Raw genomic sequence first — 22,980 nt, 5'->3', positions numbered from 1 at the left:
TCAATGCACAAACTTCAAAGTGAGTCATAGTTTTCATTGTCATATAACTTAACTTTTTTTTTTTTTCCTTTGAACTATCTGGGATGCAATTTTGCTACGTCTGCCTTTGAGTGAGAGTTTTCAGACTGTGCTGTTCATTATTTGCTCGTCAGTTCTTGATCAAACATTTGACAAGTGTTTAATCAGGCAGGCGGCCTCTGTGGAGCAACTGAAAGTTAATTTCCACACTTCTGGATGCGCGGATGAATTTGAAGCGTGTGCAGGCATGGTGGTAGTCTTAGTCGTGCTTTCAGGGTGACCCTTGGTCTTCACATTCGGCAGGATTACATCCAGTCTGACGGCTCCACGCTTGTCTTCATCATGCACCAGCACACAGCGCACATCGGAGCGCCGGCGAAGAGTTAAATCGTGGAACAGGGGACGGCGAGGCACGATGCTGATGGAGCGTGGAGTCGGGTGAAAGACAGCATCCTCCTGCACCAGACCGATGTGGGTATCTGTAAGTAAAAGCTGGGCAAGAGGCTCGGAGTGTGCGCTGGGGCTGATGCATGCCCTTACACTTGTGAACAACAAGAGCTGTACCTCTCCTACAGGGGCTGTTTTTTCATCCATGTTGCAATGAAGAAGATAAACCAGATCAGCAAGACTCTTCTGGAACTGGCAGCAAACCCTAAAACCGGCATCCAGCAGCAGGTCAGGTACAGAAGCCTGCCAATAAAGAGACAGCTTCATCAGATCTTCCTGGAGCAGCGGGTGCTGAGACACCCGGCTGTCCCCAGGGCAGAGTAAACCAAGGATGGCCCAGCACAGCTCCCTGGTGAGCTTCTGGCTGTAGGTGTAGACACCCAGGACGCTCTCCTCCGTAGTGCCCATCAAACGCACGCTATGGCCCGCGAGGCCTATCTGCATCTCTTTCAGCTGCAACAACGGGAGGTGGTGGAACAAAACCAGGTGCCCAGAGTCAGAGACCAGGGCATAAAGGGCAGACTCTGCGAGGATCAGAAGCGCGGGACGGGGCTCGGGTTGGCTGCACTGAGCCACATTCAGCCAGCAGAGAGCTATAATCTTCTGAGAGGGGAACGAGGAGGTGGAGGTGACAGAACGCAAAACATCCACAGTGTAAAGCAACGGGAGAGTCTGCAGGTGCAAGAGGGGGTCAGGAAATTCCACCAATGTTTGACACAAGATCTGGACGTCGTCTTTACTTTGCAGAGCCACTGAGCTCTCCGGGGCCTGATCTTTGTCACCAGATCGATTGGTGACGTCGCGCTCATTGATGCATTTCACTGGCATCAGTTTGCCGGCCATGTGCTGCTCTTGTGGCAGATCCGCAGCACTCGTATTTCTTGACGTATCGTCCGGGATTAGTGGCATGCCGTCCGTTTTGTTTAAGATTTGGATTGGTGTCACGACTTGTTTGGCGCAGCCCCGGATGATTTGCGCTGCCGCTTTGGGCTGAAGGGGGTGACCTATCTCCATCTGGATGTGCTGCATGAGGGGAAGTTTTTTCACTGCGGAAAACACGTGACTGTCCTTGATCAGAGAGAAGACGAAGCTCCCTTTAACCATGGAGAAGACCTGGCTGTCCGTCACTACAGACACCACATTACTGTGCCTGATCAGGGACACGACACGGCTGGACCAGCGGGCCCCGACAGGCTGCAGTCCCTCCTTCCTGACCTGCTGCAGCACTGTGTGCGCCATCCAAGAAACTCTGCTGACCAAAGAGCCCAACCGAGAGCTGTGGGCTTTGGCCGCTGGGGTTTCCTTCAGACCTCCGGATTCATCCATCTCTTCACCGTTGAACTGGCTCTGGAAGGAAGCTTCCTCAGGTGGACTGTGGGGCACCTGGCTACTGAGAGGCTTTCTGTCGACCTGAGAATGAGAGCGGGTCTGTGGGAGGACAGGCTTGGAGCTGGTTCCTGCACTGCTCTGCAGGTGGGACATGCTGCCTAATGAGCTCCCACCAGAGCAGGGTCTCCCTTTGTAACAGTCAGGCCCAACACCTTGGATCTCGTTAGCATTCCCCTCTGGCTCTGAGCCACATCCATCACTCGGGCCCAGGACACTCGGCTGCTGGAGGCTGGCATCCCCTGACCAAAACTCCTCTCTCTTATAACTCGCAACTTGAGCCTCACTGTGAGCTTTTCTCCACGGCCTCTCAGACACGAGCTCTGGCCTTGATTTATGACACGAGTCCCGCTCCTGGTCACAGCCATCCCCAGCGTTTACCTCACCCTGTAGTGAATCTCCATTCAACTCAAAAATAGTTTGAGCGACGGGATATTTGCCAGGTGTGGCCTAGTTTACGTTGTATAGGTGGAAGGGGGGAAAAAAAAAAAAAGGGGGGGGGGGGGGGGGGAGAAACAATGGAAGGAAATAAATATTCAAGGCCAATATTGAGGAACATTTAACTCAACTGCCTTAAAAAAAATTAATAAAAAATACTTTTTTCAGTTTAGATTAAGAACAGCACGCCACATGTATCAACAGAAAATAGCTCTCATTGCAATATGCTTTCAGAGACTGTGTTACTTTCCTGTAGGGGTTCAAAGAAATGACGGAGTTTGAATATTTATATAAATAGAATAAGCTGAATAAAAAAAAAAAAAAAAAAAAAAGTGTTTCATGATTTGTAGAATACTGTACGTGCGGAGGCAGGTTAGGTTCTGACTTCTGTTCTGGACAAAAGACCAAAAGGCACTAATGCTTCAATTGCATTGTGTCACACTGCGTTTTAGCTTTTTAGCTTCAATGTCCTGAAAACAACTAACATTTAATTTCAGCCGCAGTTTATTAAACGAATAATTGTTTCTTCTATAACCAAGAGAAGGTTTTTGTTGTAGATAACAGGTGAATACTTACTGAAATCATGAGCGCCGCTGATGTGGCAGAAGTAAGACAGCTTCCTGGCACTTCGGACTCCGTGTCCGCAGCCAGTGCATCCATCAGACTGGAGAAGGGAAAAAACAAAACACCACAACAAGAGTGAAGGGCCACATTTCATATTATATCAAAAAGCTATCGGTGCTGATATGTGGAGGTGCTGTCACAATATAGCTGTGGTTACTTTCTCATGCATACTGCCGGGCTCTTTGTTTTCAAAAGCAAATTTAATTATTTGCGACGCTGTGACACTGGAGATTTCAAACAGTTTGAAGGCAAAAGACAAGACTGCTATAACCCCCCCTCACCCATTTTTCACAAAAACCATCCATTAGATTTGAAAAGCAAACAGCCCAAATGGCTGGATGAGATTAGAGCCCCTCTACTAGCTGTGAAATTAAATAGAATCTGTGCATGTTGATTTGAGGATTTACATACAACACTCAGCACTCCGGAGGGGGGAGGCGAAACCAAATATACAGCTTAGAATGATTTCTGACAGTAAACAGCAGCTTTGGCTGAGCTTTGTGCATTGCAGCAGGTTGATGGGGAGGGCGGCGTTGGCTGGAGCACCAACACCATCAACAAGGGGGACACAGTGCAAGTCCTTGTGACGCTTAACAGATTTCTGCTGATCCATAAGATCATCAGAGAGGACTTCTGGTACTCACTGATGTTTGTCTACTTGGATGGCTAAATGGCTACACGCTGATGTTCAATTCCCAGTTCAAGACGCGGACCGATTTTTCTGTTTCTGTCACTCACATGCGGAGGTCGGCGGTATTCGTGCTGCGGAGAGACTGAACGAACAAACAAAGGATTCATTAACATCGCTGCAGAGAGCACAGTTAGCCTCGCTCCAACTTACCCATTACCACTTTCTTCCAACTCTGCCCCCATCTTCTGATCTGCTCTCCGTTGATGGGACGCCCCGCTGCTTTCCTTTGGAAGTCCTTTGATGTCCCGGTTGAGTCTGCTCAGACTTTGTTGGACCTGCTGCCTTGACACCTCCTGCTGGTTGAGCTTCCCCTCTTCTTCTTCCTTTCTCCTACTTGTCACATCCAGATTTTTTTAGTCACCATAGAAATGATACAAGATGCCTTACATCCTTTCCTATACACATCTTATAACCACAGTCAGTTTCAGGAAACTCCAACAACTAGAATGATGACTGAATAAAAAGAACAGCTTTAAGTGGAGCGACACACATACACAAAAAAAAAAGTCAGGCAGGTTTGGAAGTGAAATCTTTGTAGCTGCAGTAAAACTTGGCAGGAGCTTAGAGGGTGATGGATGAAAGTTAACCAGTGAGAAAAACTATTTCAGATGCAGGAGATGCAGTCACCTAAAACCAGCATCTAGGCAGTTTACATGGTCAAGTGGCCACTTGGACCTGTGGCCAAAGATGGGATGTCACATGAGGGCCTTTCAGAGTTAAAGGTGGCCATGAAAAACAGCGTGGGACAGACACCAGCTGGCCCGCTCCATCACTGGGACATTCAGACTCACTGGGTTTGAAAGAGCCGCATGTCACCGTGCCTTCTTTGTTACACAGTCCATTTGTTAGCGAATGGACAAACACAGTGGGCCACCTTTTACTTTAAGTAAAAAAAAAAAAAAAAAAAAGTCTTGTAGCCATGGATTTTTACACAATAGATCAGGATGGGGCCCTGCCATAACAGATAAACAGCTGTTTCTTTCCTCAGCTAATATTTTTAGAAAAGTCCAGCAACTGATTTCAATATTTATCCCCCCCCTCCAAAAAAAAAACCCAAACAAAATATACTAATACTCCCCAAATTGAGCATTAATTGTGCATTTTCTGCTCAACTAACAAATGCTGCATTCAGCTACTACAGCATTGTTACCTGTAACATTCAACCTCTGAAATCTGTATTTCAACCAACCGTCCTTCATTAAACGTTACTTCATTTGTGACCAAAGATGGCAGAATGACCAACAGAAAGCATAAAGAAATAAAGAAATAAAGCATTACAGCTCGCCGTCTTTTCATTTGAATATTATTGTAATGCTGAGGGACAAGGCTGGGTGAGAAAGAGAAAAAAAAAAAATAAAAAAAAATAAATATATATATATATATATCTGACAAATGCACCTGAATATCACATCCACATAAATCGAATCAAAGCGATCTGGATTAATAATAAAGAAAAAATGCTAAGTGGTCCCATGCCCTCAGCGCAGGTCGGACCTTTTGATAATGCAGTCAGCATCTTCCTGTCAGAACTCTCAAGTGAGAAATGTTTTGATCCGACTGATGTAGCTGATAATGGGCTGGTTGCTTTTGTTGCAACGGAGCATCCCTTCAAGCAACTGAAGGTCAGTTCATTGATATCTTGTGCTGCTCCCGGAGCCGAGCCGATACCCACAGTCACTGTTAGAATTCAAATTATTTGCTCCTATTCACCACAGAGAGTTATTTTTTTAAGATGATTGGATAAACTTTAAGATCAATCCTGTCCTTGCTGCGAGGGAGTACTTGCGATGTGAACAACAAACCAAACAAGGATGGAATACATATTTTAAGGAAGAGATGAAAAAGGCCCCCACCCGACTGCCTGTCTCAACTCTTTAACAGAAGCGGGTTTGAGGTAAGGCGAGGTCACACAAAAAAAAAAAAAAAAGTGTCAGCTGAATGCACATTTAATATTTTATGACACATTCAGTAAAAAGCGACACCCTAGAGGAATCAAATGAGGCTTATTCTGCAAAGGGCTGTGCCTCTGTGTATTCTACAGACAGGTGACAAATTAAAAGATAAAACCTGAATAAATGAGGAGAAACACAACAAATTTGGATGTTTCCACACAGAGAGGCTACACGGTATAATTAAGCAATTTGCATCCAATCATGCTCATGCCAATATAAAAATGCTGATCAGGCCGAGTTAATTCTGATTTAGTGTCCTGGCGGGACTGCTCACACCTGGAATTAACACGCATCTTGGGTAAACCGGTACCAGTGTGATTGTACTAAAGATTGCATCGAGGACACAGCAAGACCTGATAGCTTGGACCTCATCTGGAGGCGGTGCAGGTCACATATGGCCTCTTTATTTGGAGCGCGTACAGGGATGAGTTCTGGGCCACGCCGACGGGCCGGCTCCTCAACTCATGTCATCTGCTATAATACAATTAGTCCTGCCATCATTTCAAAATAAACCCAACACAGCTGCACACTTCACTGATTGATTTATTTCTGGTGACCTCCCACAAAGTCAAAATTCACCGCCACATAATTAATATGATTCCCTCCCCCCCGACTGTTCTCTCCCTGATCCATTACTGATCCATTACTCAAAGTTGAACTGGCTAACAACAGCAACGACGACGACAAGAATGCACTGTGGGGTCCAAAAGTCCAAGACCACTTCCTGGTCTGCAAAGAAGTGAGATCCAATAAGAGGTGGTCACCAGGGACGATTACGATGCCAAGCCTGTTAATGTCAGGTCTAAATTTGGGCCCATGGCTGCTCCTGCTGCTGGTGGTTCAATAAAAACAGAGACAAAAGTGACATTTCTATCTGGAGGAGGTAGAACGAGGAGCCCCCTGATTTTTGGTTTGACCCTCAGATCCCTAAAATGGCTCTGTGGCAGAAGTTCTACAAGTACTTTCAGAAAGCACTGTGCCTGGCCTCCGTAGTGTAAAGCCACTCGAGGGCTGATAAGACTGGAAAGATGGTGCAGAAGTACATTTGACGGCGGTGGTACTAGCCCAGTATGAGGGAACACGGTGAGATTTCCAACGTCTCCCTTTGAGGGAACGGACACTGCTCCTCGCCTTTATCCTACGTATCCTCAAAACGGTGTTCATCCTCATGTAGAGTTCAGAGTAACCAAAAAAAAAAAAAGGAGAGGAGCATTAAAACTGTTATGGCAGCATGCGGTGGCCCATCATCTCACCATGACTCTTTGTCGGCCTCTCTTTCCGTTTGTCACCTGTTTGTACGTTTTCTATACTATTAAAACAGTCGGGCTGCCGATCTATCATTAGCACCTACACAAGCTCAGTCCACTCTGTAACATCACTTTAGACTAATGGTGGCATTGTACACTTGCATTCACCCCTTTTATAGCCAGACATAAAAGGCTTCAGGTGTCGGACTGAGAGCAGTATGAACCATCTGAAGCTTTTTGGCGATAAAGCAGTGCGAGGGGAAATTACATGTCAGACAGCTCCACATGCTGTAAAACATTATTGGTTTTCATATTGTGAGAGACCATGGGTGTGTGTCTGAAACTGCTCACTGCTACGTCAGTATGTGGTGAATCAGGATTCTGAACACTAATTCAAAGAGGAGTTGGGGAACTGACAGATCAACGACCTGTCACGCAGCACGGTATGAAGAAGAATATCTCTCAGCGTTTGGTGGAGTACGGAGCTCGGTATCTTAAATCATCCTCGACGTACATTTTATACAAGAACTACACAATGAGTGAAAACAGCCGCAGCTTAGGTTTGCTTTTGTTCCTTAGTGGCTTTAACCTGCAATCTGATCCAATTGCATAAATAAAACCGGCGTCTGTTGGCAGCACTGTCTGCCGGTTGTGACCAAAGATCGTTCCCAGTGCAGAATAGGCTGCGTTTGAATTGAAATTTTCTCAAATTTTAATCCTTAAGTATCCAAATGAATTCATTCAAGTGTATTTAATTTGATTCTCAAGTGCTTTCAACCATGTAAACTGGCACAGCTTTAATTATTATAAATTAGAATTATCATTATATTTACAAAAAAAAAAACAAAACACTTTCTAAACGCTGCCTCCCTTCAAATCAGAGCCTCTTCCGAGGAGCTGGACTTCAGGTGTGCTGTGGTGAATTTAGAAACGGGCAGCTTGCTACCTGCTGAACTATCTCTCGTTTTGGGGACGTCGTAGGAGGAATGCCTGCTGTGATTTCCACTGGCTCAGCATGACGCACTTCACAACGGCTTTTTGCATGCCCCCCCCCACCCCCTCCCCAAATTGAAACGCTGCCTTGATTTATGGCTTTGATTTTGTCTCACACGTCCAGCGAATGCTGCTCAATAAGCAGGCATATTGTGGAGATTGAGGTGGAGTGGGTTCAGTGGTGCTTGTGTCACAGAGTGTGCACATGTCTGCGTTTGTCTCACCCCGGGTTCTGCAGCATCACCTTGGACAGATTCTCGGTAGATTTGGACATGTCAGTCAAGGACAGGCTGGAGGCATACAGCTGCCTGCTCTGCACACAATTGAAAGAGACAGCACAGTAAAATGGAAATCCGGGTATGAATATAAGAAATGCCCGACAGCTGCCAATGTAATATTTGAAATTATACAATGGTCCAATTATTTATACGATGTGTCATCAGGATTCATGCCACAGTTTTTCACACAACATAAGAGAGCAGACTGAAGGATGCTGAGGTTTAAACCAGGAATAATCCTCAATTTAAGCATAAGCAGCAGGAACCTAGTCTATATTAAAATGGGACATACATATATAAATCGAGCAGGAAGGAAAGAACTGAAGGAGCCTGGTGAATTCATGTGGCTCCATAGTTTTCAGAGTTTAAGCACTGTTCTTTCCACATGTTCGCTCTGGCATTAGAATTTGCTTCTATTGAGATCGACCATTTCAAAATCCACTTTTTACAAAACAGTTACACAGCCACGCTCCAAGTGTGCTAGCTCATATTTAGACTGAGCGAATGTGGGACTCTTGAGACCATTTCATTTGGAATCAGTTTAAAAAAAAAAAAAAAAAAAAAAAAAAAAAAAAGGATGACAGACTCTTCTCAGACCTGCAGCCGGACCTGGAAATCTCTACTTTTCTCGGCTGTAATAGTGTGCAACGAGCAGTATAGCAAACAGCTAAAAGCTGTCAAAAAGCAGATGCAGAGCTGTGTGAACCCATTTTACAACATAAAATGTTACGATACACAAGAGCAAATGCTAATAATGGCCTTTTTACAGCAATTTTACTGAAAATATGTGACAGGCCAGAAATTAGCTTTAGTATCACACCATCATCAGGCTCTGTCCAATTAATTCACATTTTCAAAAGCCACTTACTTCAGCGAAGTCTCTTCATAAACAAGTGCTTCAAACAACATCTAAATACATTTTGTTTATAATTTTCTTCAACAGCAACTTTCACTCTACTGTAAAACGGAGTTGTAAAGCACCCTGGGAAACAGAATTTGTATGCAGTGTGTAAAGTCCCAAGAATTGAAGCTTGTAGCTCTTTGTGCACTGAGTCTCCTCTGACACAAAATGACTACATGTATATTTGCAGCTGTAGCAATTTCTGGCATTTTTATGATGCACCGAATTGCACTTTTGTTTCTTTGGCCTGTTCATCACTTTTCAATAATTTGTTTTGTCAAATCATGTTAAAAAAATACATCTAATTACATCTACGTTTATATTTTATTTATTTATTGTTTTTTTAGAACAACTGTACATAAAATCCAAGGCTGGGAATAGTTTTATCCACTACAGATAATTGAATGTTTAAATAGCCTTGGCACAGATTTACTTCCTTTCCTCCGCATCCCTGCAGATAATGTTTGTTGGGATATGAACTTTAGTTCATGTCATAAGTTGAATACCAAAGTTTAGGAATAAAAACACAGGTTATGGCTTCTTTAGGAGAGAAAGCTAACAAAGGCCCAGAGGAATCTGTTGCAAGATGGACAAAAAGCAGAAAGCTGCCGTACCCAGAAAGATGTTTTTTTTGCAGAGAGATGGTTCTTAAGTTGCTTATGTTCAGCTTTTTTGTGAGCTAGTTAACCAGCGTTTCAGGCTTAACAGGCAAAAAAAAAAAAAAAGGAATGGCAGCTAAGCGATTCATTCTGTTCACATCAGAATAAATCTGCGTGGATCAAGCTGTTGTGCTTTGTGGACTTTCAGCTGTGCAGCTAAAATTTCAAATAAATGTTCAACATGAGAAATATTTGCTGAAGGGAGAGAGGGATTACAATTGGTAGTTGTGGTGGGTGCCAACTTGTTTTTGCAAATTTACCATCAGATAAATGCAGTTTTCCGTAAGACTCAAGACAGCTTTACAAAGACTGCAGAACAGTGTAAGAACACAGTGGGGCTCTGCGGTGGTGGAGCTACCATCTGTACCTGGCTTTTCCCTCGTAGCTGGGCTGCTTCAGTTGGGTGGTTAAACTTCAGTATGGTTCCACCGGGTAGCTGCACGATGGCACCTGGAGCAAACCGTGAAAAGAAGAAGTGGCAAATCATCAACTCGTCTGCCATCTTTAGCCTCGCTATTTGGTGCAAGTGCTACAGCAACCGATGAATTATGTATCGCACTGCGCAGCAGACTGGCACGGGCAGATTGTGATGAGTTTCATGTGACAGTAATGGTGCTGCGAGTCTGCCAGGATGCCTTTGTGGGCGTGGCACAGTATACATAATGCATACAAACACTTTGACCATGCGAGTCCTCGTGGCACTGTGGGGCTGCAGTGAACCGTCTCTGCACTGAACTCCAGCAAACTTGACAAATGGCACAAAAATTTTGTCTCTGCTGCAGCAAAGTGAATGAATTGCTGAGAAACACAATCCCCCCCCCCCATGTGATTGGCAGTGACCCAGGCCAGGGAAATGATTTACCAGAGAAAATGGTCCAAGGAAACTTCTGAAGCTGTGTAAAGCTACAGACCTAAAGTTATATTAGAGTTTATAAATCAGAATTGCGCTCATATCGCCATATTTTCTCTGGGTTTCCCTCCGTTCTCCGCCTCAGCTCTCGGCACAGCAAATACTAATCTCGCTGCTCCTAATGACTTCTGACGAGTGACAAAGCACCTGAGAGGCCTGTCTGTGATGGATCCCAGCTGCTTTTGGACTGAAAATTACTATCATTTGTTCAAGAAAGTAGCTTCAGATGTGACCGTTTCTGCAGCGGATATTGGCCAAATTGAAATTGTTATAAAAAGGAGAACGGTGCTGTGATCGGCCCAGTGCTGGCTGGTTCCGTGTGCAATTTTTATCTCTGGAAAGCAAAGCAGCACGGATGAGGAGGCAGTAAGCAGTTCAAGCTCCCGGCGCCATGCAAGCAGGGTCGGCTCAGAGGGGCAGCAGTTTCAGCTCGGCTTGGCTCTGTCCTTTGAAAGGTTAATGATCTGGCCCACTTCAAACCTGTCGGCCCTATCAACTCTATCTGCCAATTAAATGGAGGGCCTGGGGCTTTGTCTGGAGCTTTGTCCAGGGCCTCTCGCCCTTCAAAATGTTTGTAAGAGAAATGGCATCTGCCCTGTGAAGAGCTCTGTTCACAATCCACTCATGTCCTGAGTGCGCTGCCACTGGGGACCCGGGGACATAAAGTGGATTTCATTTGCAGATGTGATGTAGAGATCTCATAACTGAACTCAAAATGGATGGAAGGGCTATTCCCTCCCACGGGTGAGATAATTGTGAATCGGAGAGACAAAAACCTCATTCTTCTTCGTTATTGCAGATATAACTTGCTCCCTCCTCCCGCGTTCATTAAAAGAATATCATGAGCGTATTAGGTTTTAGCAGAAACGCTCACCCTGAGTCAGCTGGCAGGGACGGGTGACCACAGAGCCGTTGACTGAACACAGAGCACCGCCCTGAGGGATCAGAGTCACAGTCCCAGCATGGTTCTCCAGCACACAGTGGTCACCGAGGAACCCGGGCCCGTGGCAAACTACAACGCAATTAAATGTGTGAGCATACAGAGAAATGGGAGGATAACCCAGCAGATGGGAATACACCGCAATGACCTCGACTCACCAATATTCTGACCGCACGATGCTGCGCCACTCCCGATCACGGTCCTCCCCTCCTACAGTGATGATTAAAAGGTCATAATACATTTTTAAGTTTGTATTATTTAATTGTTGTTAAGCAGCAGATAAAAAAAAAAAAGGGAATGGCTCTTGCGTGGCAACAGTTTTACTTTTAAGTAATAAAGGATGATGCCGGTGCTGAGATGATCTTTTTCAATGCCTATCAGATGAGGTAGCTGGCAGTCCAGGATCAGTCCGCTCCCCTCCTTCCTCAGAGCCACCGTCTCCTCCTACAGGACACGAGAGCATGTATAGTGAGATGTTATTTATATATAAATATATAAAATGAAAACTTTCAATAGCCTCTAGGTGGGATGGCACACAATAAAAAATAAAAACGCTGACAGACATTTAATGGCAACCAGCAGAAAACTGAATTCTTTATGACTGCTCTTCCTTGCCTGAAGGCCACGCAGAATAGCGGCATTCCAACCATGTGTCACCACAAAGCAGCAGAGTGGCTAATGGCAAGAGAGACGCCATAAATCATTCAGATTATCCTGGTGAGAGTCAAACTGTACATTGTGTTCAGAGAGTGAAACAGACGCAGTGCCGCCACACACACACACACACACACACACACACACACACACACAGGTGGGTTGTATACCATGCATCATTGCCTTTATTGATACATAGCTATCACTGTATGTTGCTATTAAAATACTCCCAAGCTTGTAAAGAGTGCCAACTTCAACAGCAACAAACTTCAGCTTGGTCCATGTCCCCTAGTGTGTCTCTGAACTGAGGGCTGTGTTGAAGGTCGAACTAGAGTTAAGTCATCAGTCTTATAGACGCACAATAAGCTGTACCAGACTAAGGCTTAAACACCAAACTACAGCCCCATTCAGTGTATTATTAATGGAGTGAAGTCAAGGACTGAGATAAAATGAGTCATTTTACCAAAGTTTCTTTCGTTGGACTTGTTCAGTTGTTCTCTCATGGCTTGAAAACATGACGCGTTTGCATAAATGCCAAATGCTCGTCGGCAAACTGTCTTTTTTCACTGCGGTGACACATTAGAATTAGATGACAGCTCACACGTCAGACTAAAAGGAATGCCCACATAAAAAAAAAAATTAAAAAAAAGTCCAGAAAGCTCTGCTTGATGTGTATTTAATAGTGCTTCAGCACCTTTACACAGAAATGCGATAAGAGGTAGAGAAACTGATTTAATCCTTGAAAGCCGTTTCTAAAGCACAGGTTGGCTACACTCAAACCTCTGATCTGCTTCGTCCACCGCTTCACTGCCTCCGGCAATTGTTGCTGAGCAAATTTAAAGCAAGAGTCACACCATCTTACATCATCTGTGACTGTCAGTGGGGCAATCTTCACTTAACTTAAAAAAAAGGGGGGGGGGGTGGTTCCAGCTTTTCTTTAAAAAACAAACAACAGGCAAGCTGCACAAGTTTGCACAAGTTTGTGAGGCTGTTAATATTCCAATCATACAGCAAGAAATGAAACGATTGGCCTTTGATGACCTGCAAGGTTCAAAAGACGCGCTGGATTAAGGCACCTGAAGAAACGCAGCTCTGTTTTTAAGGCTGGTAACCTCTTCCTGCTTGGGCAAAGGCTGTGGTTCAGTAACCGCAGGGCCTACCAGAGTATGAGTTGTCCTATCAGAAGTATTCTTCCTGTTAAGCTGGTGGACTAATGCCTCACATTGCCACGGATTATCTTAAGTACCTCCCCCCCAAGAGGCAGAGCAGAAAATCTCACATATGGAGGATTCACAACCAGCACGCTGCATAAACTAGTTCCTGCTCTTTCAACCTGCTCCTGCTCCTGAGATGTGTCCACCACCGGCAGAACCTCACTCACTGCGAGATGGGAGAAATCCTTTTTCTAATGAAGAAGGAGAGGCATCGACCCCGGCCCTTGTACTTAATTAAAAGGGATTTTTCACAGACTTCATTAGTAGGTGAGGAGCAGCCTGGCAGATTAATGCACTGTGTCACTTTCTGCAGACATCAGGAACAGATGAGATCCTCTTTTTTTTTTTTTACCCTCACATACCAGGGGAAGCTGCCCTTCACCACACCCAGTCTGTGCATGTGTTTATATAAAGGAAAAAAAGTGCTTGCTTAGAGATTCAGCCAAGCATACTGGTGAACATACTGTAATTAACTGAGGCCTAAACCAGCAGCCAGGATCGGCCCGGTATTTAGGCTTCCATTAAATGCCATCATCTGTGGTTGGCTAGAATATTTAATGGATTTTTCCTCCACTCTTTGACATCTCAGGTTCCCAACTTGGTTTCAAAACACTGCCGAGTCGACCAATGATTCTGTCCCGACTGCCCATCAGACTCGTCAGAGCAACTTTCATAGGGTCTATAGGTTAGAAAGGTTCATTTCTGTGAAAGCTGTTTTTTTTTTGTCGGGGACTGCATGTCTTAAAAGAGTAATGCATGAAGAACAAAAAGCAATTACATGGCCGGTTTTCAAAATGGCACGACGCCTTTTGTTTGAAGCGATTGGTAATACTCCACTAAGTGAACTCTCAGAGAAGAACAGGCATCTTATTAAATGTGTTTCTGTTTTTCCACTTTGTTACTTGTCCTACATTAAGAGAGCAAGTTCCCCTCCAGGAAGATGTTGTTCTGGATGGAATATCAACGTGTTGTTGTAATTAGCACGATAAGCACTTCAGTAATCAGCATTAGGATGCAACTTGGGGTTAAAATCTGGAGAGGGACTCAGCCTGATAAAAGCACTTCTGGACCATTTCTGCGACTTGTTGCACTGAATGCCAATTATGTCAATTAATGGCTGTCATTTCCTGTGGCTGCATAATGTATGCCACAATTTATGTCATTTGTTCAAAGAATGTGAAAAATCAACTTACACCACCTGTAACACGTGCTCACCATGCGTGTTTAAAAGCCCACGAAATTACTCATTGTTGGTGCTTAAACCACAAAAGGAAAGTTAATTTATTTTGGAGCCACTTTTAAGAGTCTGGCATGTGAAGAATCAAAAGGGAAGGCGCCGATAAGAATGCATAAAGGTCATGAAACACTAACGACCACCTATGACCTACAACTGCTGACAGTATGAGCTAAACAGAACATTAAACAGAACAAGGCTCAGAGCACTGAGAGCTTAAATTGTGCCTTTGTGCTGATTGCAGCTTGTTTGGGAAACACAAAGACTAGCAGGATCAAAGACAGCCTGGTTCATTCCAGCTCAGTAAAATGGAGGTTCCTGCCACAGCGCCGTGTCACATGGGGCCCTAAGAGGGAGGCTGAGGGGACACAGCTCCAACTCCACTTGTGAAATAGCACTCACGAATCTCTCTGCATGTGTGTATGTGTATGATAAACCTTGTGTCATTTAGTTTTTTTGTCATACAAGTAAAAGAAAAAAGGCACAAACATGCATACCCCTGCAGTGGAACAAGATTTCACTTTACCCTCTTCCTGCCTTTTTGCTCTCTCAATCTGTTGCCGGCTCTGTCTGGTAAGAGGCTGCTCTGGAATCCATCTTATATTAATTACTTTCTTTTCCCCACATGCCCTGTAACCAATCTGGGAAGCTGACAATGAATATATTTGCATTCTAAATCTGCTTTGAATACAGAATTCAAAATTCTGTTTACACCGCTCTTGGTCAGCTCGTCTCCATACTTCTCTCTTACAGCTCAGGCACAAACTCTCATCTCGCTCTCAGCAACAGAATACACTGAATTAAACAAAATATATGGGGACTTGAAGCGTTATAGAAGACTGCAAAATAAATAAATAATTGAATAATGTGCTACAGATGGAAAACAAGCAGTGTGTGTAACAAACACTTCAAACGGGGCAGTGAGATTATATCAGCACGATTTTGTTGAAACACAACATGCCGCAGGCCATTTGTTAAATTAAAGCCACTTTAAATAAATTCCTGCAATTGATGGAGCTTTTGTATGTCAAGTACATCTGCAGGATTTTCCTATAGCCAAGTTCAAACTGGGGGCTCGATGTGTTTTATACTGAACTGAGCAAAAACACCTTTTTTTTAGCAGCATTCCACGCAGGAACTTCATTTATTTTTTCACTCAGGCAGAATGCAAAGACAAAAAGGAAGACAAATGTCAAATCAATAAAGTCATTCAAACACTTCAGTTTCGGTCACCATTACAGTGGCCTTTTAGCCCAGGTGTCATGTTGAATCATGCATCATAACAGGTGCATTTACATGGATGGGCGGCGTTCCAAATAAGGCGCATTTGTCAGCCCTGGCAGTGGAGGTAGACGACGTCACCTCCGGGCCATAAAGTCATCGCTGCCTGAAGACGCAAACAGATTTACAATACAGTAACTCTAATTAATATGCCGGGCAGTCAGAAACTAAAGTGCCATATGTCAATAATCAAGACCTCTTAATTAGGAGCAGTGACAGCTGGTAATGAGTTCCAATACACAGTCATGAATAAAAGGCCTGTCGAGCCACTAAAATGTCACCTGCTAACCATCATACAGAGCAGAATATTAATTACTCAACATCCACATGTAACCAACACTCATGTATGGCAGATTTAAATTTCCCCCGCCATGTGCTCTGACATTTATAGCCTTGGAAAAAGCAATCTGGCATCTTCCTCTGGTAATCTTGTCCAAGAACAAAACTCAAAAACATCTTTCAAAAGCTACAGCAACAAAACAGCTAAAACAAAACAAAACAACAAAACGAAAAACTGTCAGAGCAAATGTACTGGTAAGCATGTATAATAGAGACGAAAAGTCAACTCCATACTCCTCATGACTGGCACGCTTCACAGTTTAATGCATAATGCAACAGGCTACTTGGCTGAACACGATGATTCCCAAACAGATGACATTTGGTGTTATTTGGGAGGTTGGGCACAAATTCAACAGAGAAAAAGTGTTCAGTGTAAACTCTGTGCTGGCAAACTGTGGCATTTCATTTTTATTTATTTATTTTGTTGCAGTTTGGGGTCTTGAAAGGATGTTTCCACCCCGTCCCAGGCTCAGAGAAACCATCCTGGGTTGGAGGAGGAAGCATACCTTTTCTATTTCTCCTTTCTCCATTCTCCCCAAATACTGTCACGCAATAACTTAACTTACAAGAACTCTGCTGTTGGACACCATTTAAATCTGAATAGATGGGAAATTAAATTTAAATGACAGGTCGACTCTACCGCTCATTACCATTTCCAGTCCATGAAGCCGCCGTGGCTGTTCACAAGACTTACAGTGACACCAGCTGGTAGGACAACAAAACTGCAAGAGGCGACATACTGAATGCTAAAACTGAGCCAGGAGGCTGGCGTTTTGTTGATAGATGTAAAAATTAATGAAGCCTCTGCTGTCTGTGTACTCAGTGGCCTTCTACTTTACTTTTTCTGTTCAAGACTCAAATTGCATAATTTTGCATCATTATTCAGATAAAACACACACAGACAAACAAATGTATTCCTTAGTAAACCTAAAAATTGTGAATCAAGAAGAAACATAAGAAGAAGGAAAAAAAGAGTCCAAAAATGCAACTATCACAAAATTAGACCTGCGCACATTCTACTTACTCTACTTAATATTTACAAAAGTCTGTATGAAAAAAGTTGGGTAGATAAACTACAGAGGTTTTCACAGAATATCTTTGTACCATCGTCTGATTAAATAGAAAACTAAAACATACCGGAACAGCTCACTTCAAAACACTCCTCTCTGGTTACAGTCTTGTTATCCTCTTGTTCATGTCCAAGAATCAAATATACAGTTCCAGAGCTCAGAAAGCCAAACTAATCAATGCAAAAATTGGCTCCGGGATATTTACACAAAAGCTCACTTGGGCTTTTCATCAATGTAATGCAAGAATTATTTGTTTTAACAAAGTCACAGATCAAATTCCTATTGCTTCTGGCAAGGTGACTAATTGCTGGATGAGTCCACAGAATTAAAACAAATGTAGCTCCATCGGTGGACTTACTGATATATGTATGAGACAAATGGAAAGATATTGCAGTTATATGAATAATAAATGTTTGTTCTTTGAATTTTTAAAGACATGAATGAATCTGTGCCGTACCTGCAGGATACTCTGAGTCTCGCCCCACTTGCTGCTCCACTTCTTGGTCAGTGCTAGAACCTGAAGGGAACAGCAGGACTAACAGGTGTGTTATTTTCAAAAGGAAAACATAGAAACACCTGCACTCCATCTTAAAGAGGATGCCTCACCTTTTCCTCATTGTGATGCAAAGCCTCCTCTACTTTCACAGAGGATGTCGGCTCCCCACAGGAGACCTGTGGTAGTAATGAACAGACAGGCCAACACACTATATAGCCTTTGAATAAAACACACGGTCCACAAATATGCTGTGGTGTCCCTGATGGACTTATGTGGGCTCAGACATATGCAGGACCTGACTGGCTTCCTCTAGTAGCTTTCGGAGCCTGGCTACCTCTCCCTGCAGCTCTCTGATAACCTTCACGCTGCCATCTTCATTCACCGTGGGAGAGTTCACTATGTTCTTAGCTCGGCTGGCGTAGCGCAAAGTACTCAGGGTCTCCCCGTAGTTCACATCAGCAGGGGAGACGGCTTTCAGAAGGAAAAAAAAAAAAAAAAAATGGTTGGATGATGGCAAGTGGTGAGATACTACCACATGAAGAACAACTGTGTGTGGTTTTGTTTCATCTTCTTCAATCTTTTGAAGGCAAAAAAAAAAGTGGGAGCAGCATAAATCTTCTGGAGACAGCCAGAAATGTCTTTACAGTACGTACTTGCTATCATAGTAGTTATGGAGTTTCCTCCCAGGCTGTCTTTTAGTAGCCAGGTCAGTACAGAGTCTCGGTAAGGAATGAAGATCTGCTTCTTCTTATTTGTAGACTGTCCTCCTACACCAAGGTTGGCTGGGAGGTGGCACAGAGAGAATAGTTATTCATTTTAAATACACAAACAAAAGAAAATTGACCTCTGCATTTAAACCCATCTGGGGGGCAGCCACAGCGCAGCGCCCGGGGAGCAGGTGAGGGGGGCGCAGGGTGCTAAACGAAAGGGCACTTCAGCCGTGGGTGTTGAGAGAGCAGGAGGCCAGACACATACACACAGACACACACATTCCCGCTGTGCCAATGAGTTCAAACTAACAAACACTTCCTCAGCAGAGTCACAAATGAAACATTTCATTGAAATGTTCCATAGAGCCAGAAAAGGGGGTAATTAACCAGCATAATTTGCACCAAGCGCTCGAGTTTGCCAAGATCCTGAAGAAAATTCAATAATAATTAGTCATTATCAGAGCAGAATGTTTTTGCAAATTCTGCAACAAGAAAAAGTTATTGCTGTAAAACTGACAGATTAGACAATTGACACGCATAGTGTCTTTTTGAAGCGATGAATAAAATTACAGGCCCGTTTATACAATACAATAATATTTCCACGCAGTGTTGAGCCAAATATGCCATAACGAGATAAAGGTGTTAGCTGTTGATTTGTGTCCGTATTTGCAATTGCCATTTACCCAGAGCTGAGATCACACTGCCCAGAGTGACCAGGGATTTGTTGATGTTGGCACCTTCCTTCAGTCTGGAGCCTGAGGCGCCCGTGGCATCGGCTCTCTCACTGCCCGCCAGGTCCACCAGGTGGATCTTGCTCAGCGTCTCATGTGGCAGCTCCGCATCGAACCACGCCTGTAGTCATTACCGAGCAATCTTCGTTTAGTTCAAAAGAGGTAACATCACAGAGGAATACTTGGGGAGCATCGTGACAAAAAGCGCTACTTAGGACGGGAAAAAAAAAAAAAGAAAAAGCCTTTGAAGATGAAGAGACGCGTTTAAAATTATCACTAGACAAAAAAAAAAAAAAGGATACATGGGGATAATTAAAGCTCTTGAGAAATGGCCTTTACTAAACACCCAAAGAGTTCTCAGGGAAACTTAAGAGGAATATTTAACCCATTTCAAAATAACTGATGTAATAATGAGAAGCAGCTGTAGTTCACCTGCGTGTAGCTGATGGTTAAAACGGCATGAGAGCGGCTGCTTAAGTCGTTCATGTCCGTGCTGGCTGTGGTTCGGTTGGCGTTGCCCAGAGATATAAGGTCCTCCATGTCATTGTGGTTATGTACCGAGTGCTTGGACAGATCTACACAAAGATTTCAGGGGTTTTTTGTTTTTGGTTAGATTTTCTGCATTTCATACAAACCCAGTTGAGACCGTTTTGGGATGGAGAATAAAATCCTGACTCACTTTCAACATATGGCCCATCTCTGGGGTGCTCTCTGACTTTCAAACATCCATCTGTAGGCGTTGTTCTCTTCTTCAGAAGGTCCTGCACACGTTCATTGTAGATCTCTAAATAGCTGGCGCCAAGGCAGAAAGAACAAATAAACATCTGATGCGAGGCCACAAAGGCACAAATTAATTAAAGGGTTTCAGTGTTTATGTGCGCATGGCACAGCACCAGGTGAGAACAAAACAAGCTGCAAGTCATTGTTCACGGTGAAAAAACATACACAGCAGGTCTGGATCTAAATTATTGCACTTGCATTGACAATGAATCAAACATATGTAAAGTAGGCTTTGGCATCGAACTTCAATCGCAACGCAGTGGGAGTGTTCTCGCACCCAAAAACAACAAAAAAAAAAACAACAAAAAAAAAAAAAGAGGAGCGGGGACGAGTCTCTCTGGCTGATTCAAAACTAATGCAAGGCGTGAAGCAATTAGGCTTTACGGGAGCATGACAGCAGCGAACTGGCAGAATCTAACCCAGTGGATGCAGCCATGCTGGCTTATCTCTGGCACAGTTTAAAACTCAAAGGGTTACAATATTTGGAGTTTCTAAATGACTAGAGGCAAAGCTTCCATTATAACAACAACAACAACAACAACAACAAAACATGGAGGATTATTAAGCCAGTTTCTTTTGACTGCAGCCATTATAACCTCATTAGGAATTACAAAGTGAAATGATGTTTTACAAACTTTATGTATTCATATCAAGCCAAAAAAAACAAAAAAAACAAATTCCTGTCAGTTTTACTGTTGTGGCACCTCTATGTCAAAAAATTCTGAATTTGAAGCCAGAGAAAATCTTTTTAAAGGATGTTTAACAATAATAATTATTATTATCATCATCATCATCATCATCCAGGCTGCTAGGCTGAAACAAAATTTATACCTTTCATGTAAAGAAACCTTTCAAGCGAAAGGCATTTCCTGTTGCACTGATGATAAACTTGAATTATACTGATAAAAGGTGTGAAACTTATTTGAGTGAGCCCTGTGAAAGCCACGACGCTGCTGGATCTATCCCCATAATTATTGTACAAAAATGTTATTCGCCAAAAACTATTGCTCACTCAGTAACAAGATATTCAGTATTTCTACAGCAAGGCCTGGCAGACCTTGTCAAATAAAATCCTAATTCTAGAGTTGAATTAAACCCAAATTATGTTCCTACAGCACAGATGATAGAAAACGGATGAATAATGGGTTCATAGTAGCTTGACAAGCTGAAAATCCTCAATTTCATCGCTGAGCATATCATTTAAGAGCGAAGCAGAGACATAAAATGGATATTGATGTGACCAGATACCATTTTCCACAATGATTATTGTTCAATTACAGTGATAAAGCTTTAAATTTGTCTTTTTATTGTTTTTTTAAAAGACTTAACTCGAGTTAGGTCAAACAGAATAACAAAGATGAAAAGAAACGTTATTTAGTACATGCTGGTTCCTTACCTCGCCTCTGTACGAATGGACACGGCATCACTCTTGCTTCTTTGAGATATTTCCAGGAACAGGCCTTCACAGATCCGCGGGATTAAACCTTTATCTTCCTTACACATTTAAAAAAAAACAAAAAAACAACAACAACACTGTTGCAGTTAGCGGTCTTACAAAAAAATAAAATAAAAAAATAAAAATTACACAACTGGTGTACATTAAAATGCCAATCTAATTTTGCACCCATTATGTTCTCTTAATTTGACTGTCCATGCTACGCTGTGACCACAAATCAGCACATGCAAAGACTGCTGAACAACACAAACAACAGCTCATCTGATATGGAGTTACTGAAGCATTAAAGCAATTCCACTCCGGGCTGCATGCCCTCTTGTTTTAATTACAAAGTAACAGATAGTAAGCATTAAGAGGCATATATAATTATCCGGGCTGTTGACAGGAGCTCTGCTGATGACCTTGCACAAGTCTCCTGGTAGACGAGCAGAAACCTCGTTGGTAAAATGAAATTTCTATTGCTGTGCAAGGTGAGGACAAAAAAAAAAAAAAAAAAAAAAAGGCGCTATGGGTTGCTGCCTTCATCACATTTTCTGATTAGTTAGGAGAAACATGGAGATAAATGAAGAGAAGAGGAAGGACCTCTGATGAGGTTATCATCAGTCACGTTATACTCCGCTGGGAAGCCTGTGTTATGTGCACACACTGTGTGCACCACGGGGCTGTGTCAGAGATATTCTGCCATCATGTGCAATGGTTCCTCTTGATAGAGGGGATAATGTAAAGGGCATATTCGGCACTCAAGTTAGACACGGCCTAAGAATGATTATAGGGTGGCTAACCTGCAGGATCATTTTTAGAAAGAGGCACTTTAGCTTATAGTGCTCCTGAGAAAGCTGACAGGGCCTTACTTACTGCATGGCCCATCATGGTGTAAGACTTCCCTGAGCCTGTTTGACCGTAGGCAAAAATGCAGGCGTTGAAGCCATCAAAGGCAGCTTTCAGCACATCAGATCCCAAAACCTGAAAAATCTCAATAAGCAGAGGAAAGCACTGATAAAAGACATCAGCTTCTAAAAAAAAAAAAAAAAAAAGGAAAAACACAGAAGAGTCGACTAAAAGCAGATGAAATCAGATACCTTCTCCTGGGATGCAAACGTGGGGCTCCTTCTGTCAGTAGAATCAAAAGAGAAGTCAAAATGAAAGCTTTTCCTGCTGCCTTTCACTTCGTCCCTTCGAACAGGAGGAGGCTGGTGGTGTTTCAACATTAAAAGGGAAAAAAAAAACTCTTGTCTTTTAATAAAAACTTAACGAAGTGTGGCGGATTTTTATGTGGTGATAAAATACCTTATGGATAGTTGCGGTGCTGTCGTCGATGTGAATTATAACCTTAGATGATAACTGCTTTTCTCTGTGGGGATGTTGAACGTCTGGTTAAAATATATTGGGTGTTTGTTTGTTTGTTGTTTTTTTTTTTTTTTTTTTTGGGGGGGGGATAATAAGCGGACGCCCTTCTTACCTCTTATTTAGGGGGCGAACTCGAACTGCAACTCTCACAGAAGCCATTTTTAATCACAATCAGTCGGCACTT

The 22,980-nt window shown here is 43.2% G+C and overlaps 1 protein-coding gene across 1 annotated transcript; it reads right to left on the bottom strand.

Moving 5' to 3' along the window:
• Nucleotides 1–159: 159 nt before the first annotated feature.
• On the bottom strand, nucleotides 160–22,657 carry kif16bb (kinesin family member 16Bb). Its single transcript, XM_029521775.1, has 18 exons — nucleotides 22,529–22,657; nucleotides 22,305–22,421; nucleotides 21,390–21,487; nucleotides 19,893–20,005; nucleotides 19,646–19,788; nucleotides 19,166–19,334; nucleotides 18,426–18,554; nucleotides 18,068–18,243; nucleotides 17,883–17,948; nucleotides 17,734–17,793; nucleotides 11,809–11,928; nucleotides 11,643–11,694; nucleotides 11,419–11,556; nucleotides 10,002–10,084; nucleotides 8,021–8,109; nucleotides 3,755–3,934; nucleotides 2,866–2,953; nucleotides 160–2,301 (listed from the first exon to the last, which is right to left on the bottom strand). Exons 1-18 carry the CDS (start codon nucleotides 22,655–22,657, stop codon nucleotides 160–162), a joined length of 4,092 nt encoding a protein of 1,363 aa, XP_029377635.1.
• Between the last annotated feature and the right edge of the window lie 323 nt (nucleotides 22,658–22,980).

The sequence above is a fragment of the Echeneis naucrates genome, chromosome 15, assembly GCF_900963305.1.
Source record: "Echeneis naucrates chromosome 15, fEcheNa1.1, whole genome shotgun sequence".
NCBI lineage: Eukaryota > Metazoa > Chordata > Actinopteri > Carangiformes > Echeneidae > Echeneis > Echeneis naucrates.
The sequence above is the reverse complement of the archived record's forward strand: the minus strand, read 5'-3'. Positions and strand labels throughout refer to the sequence as shown.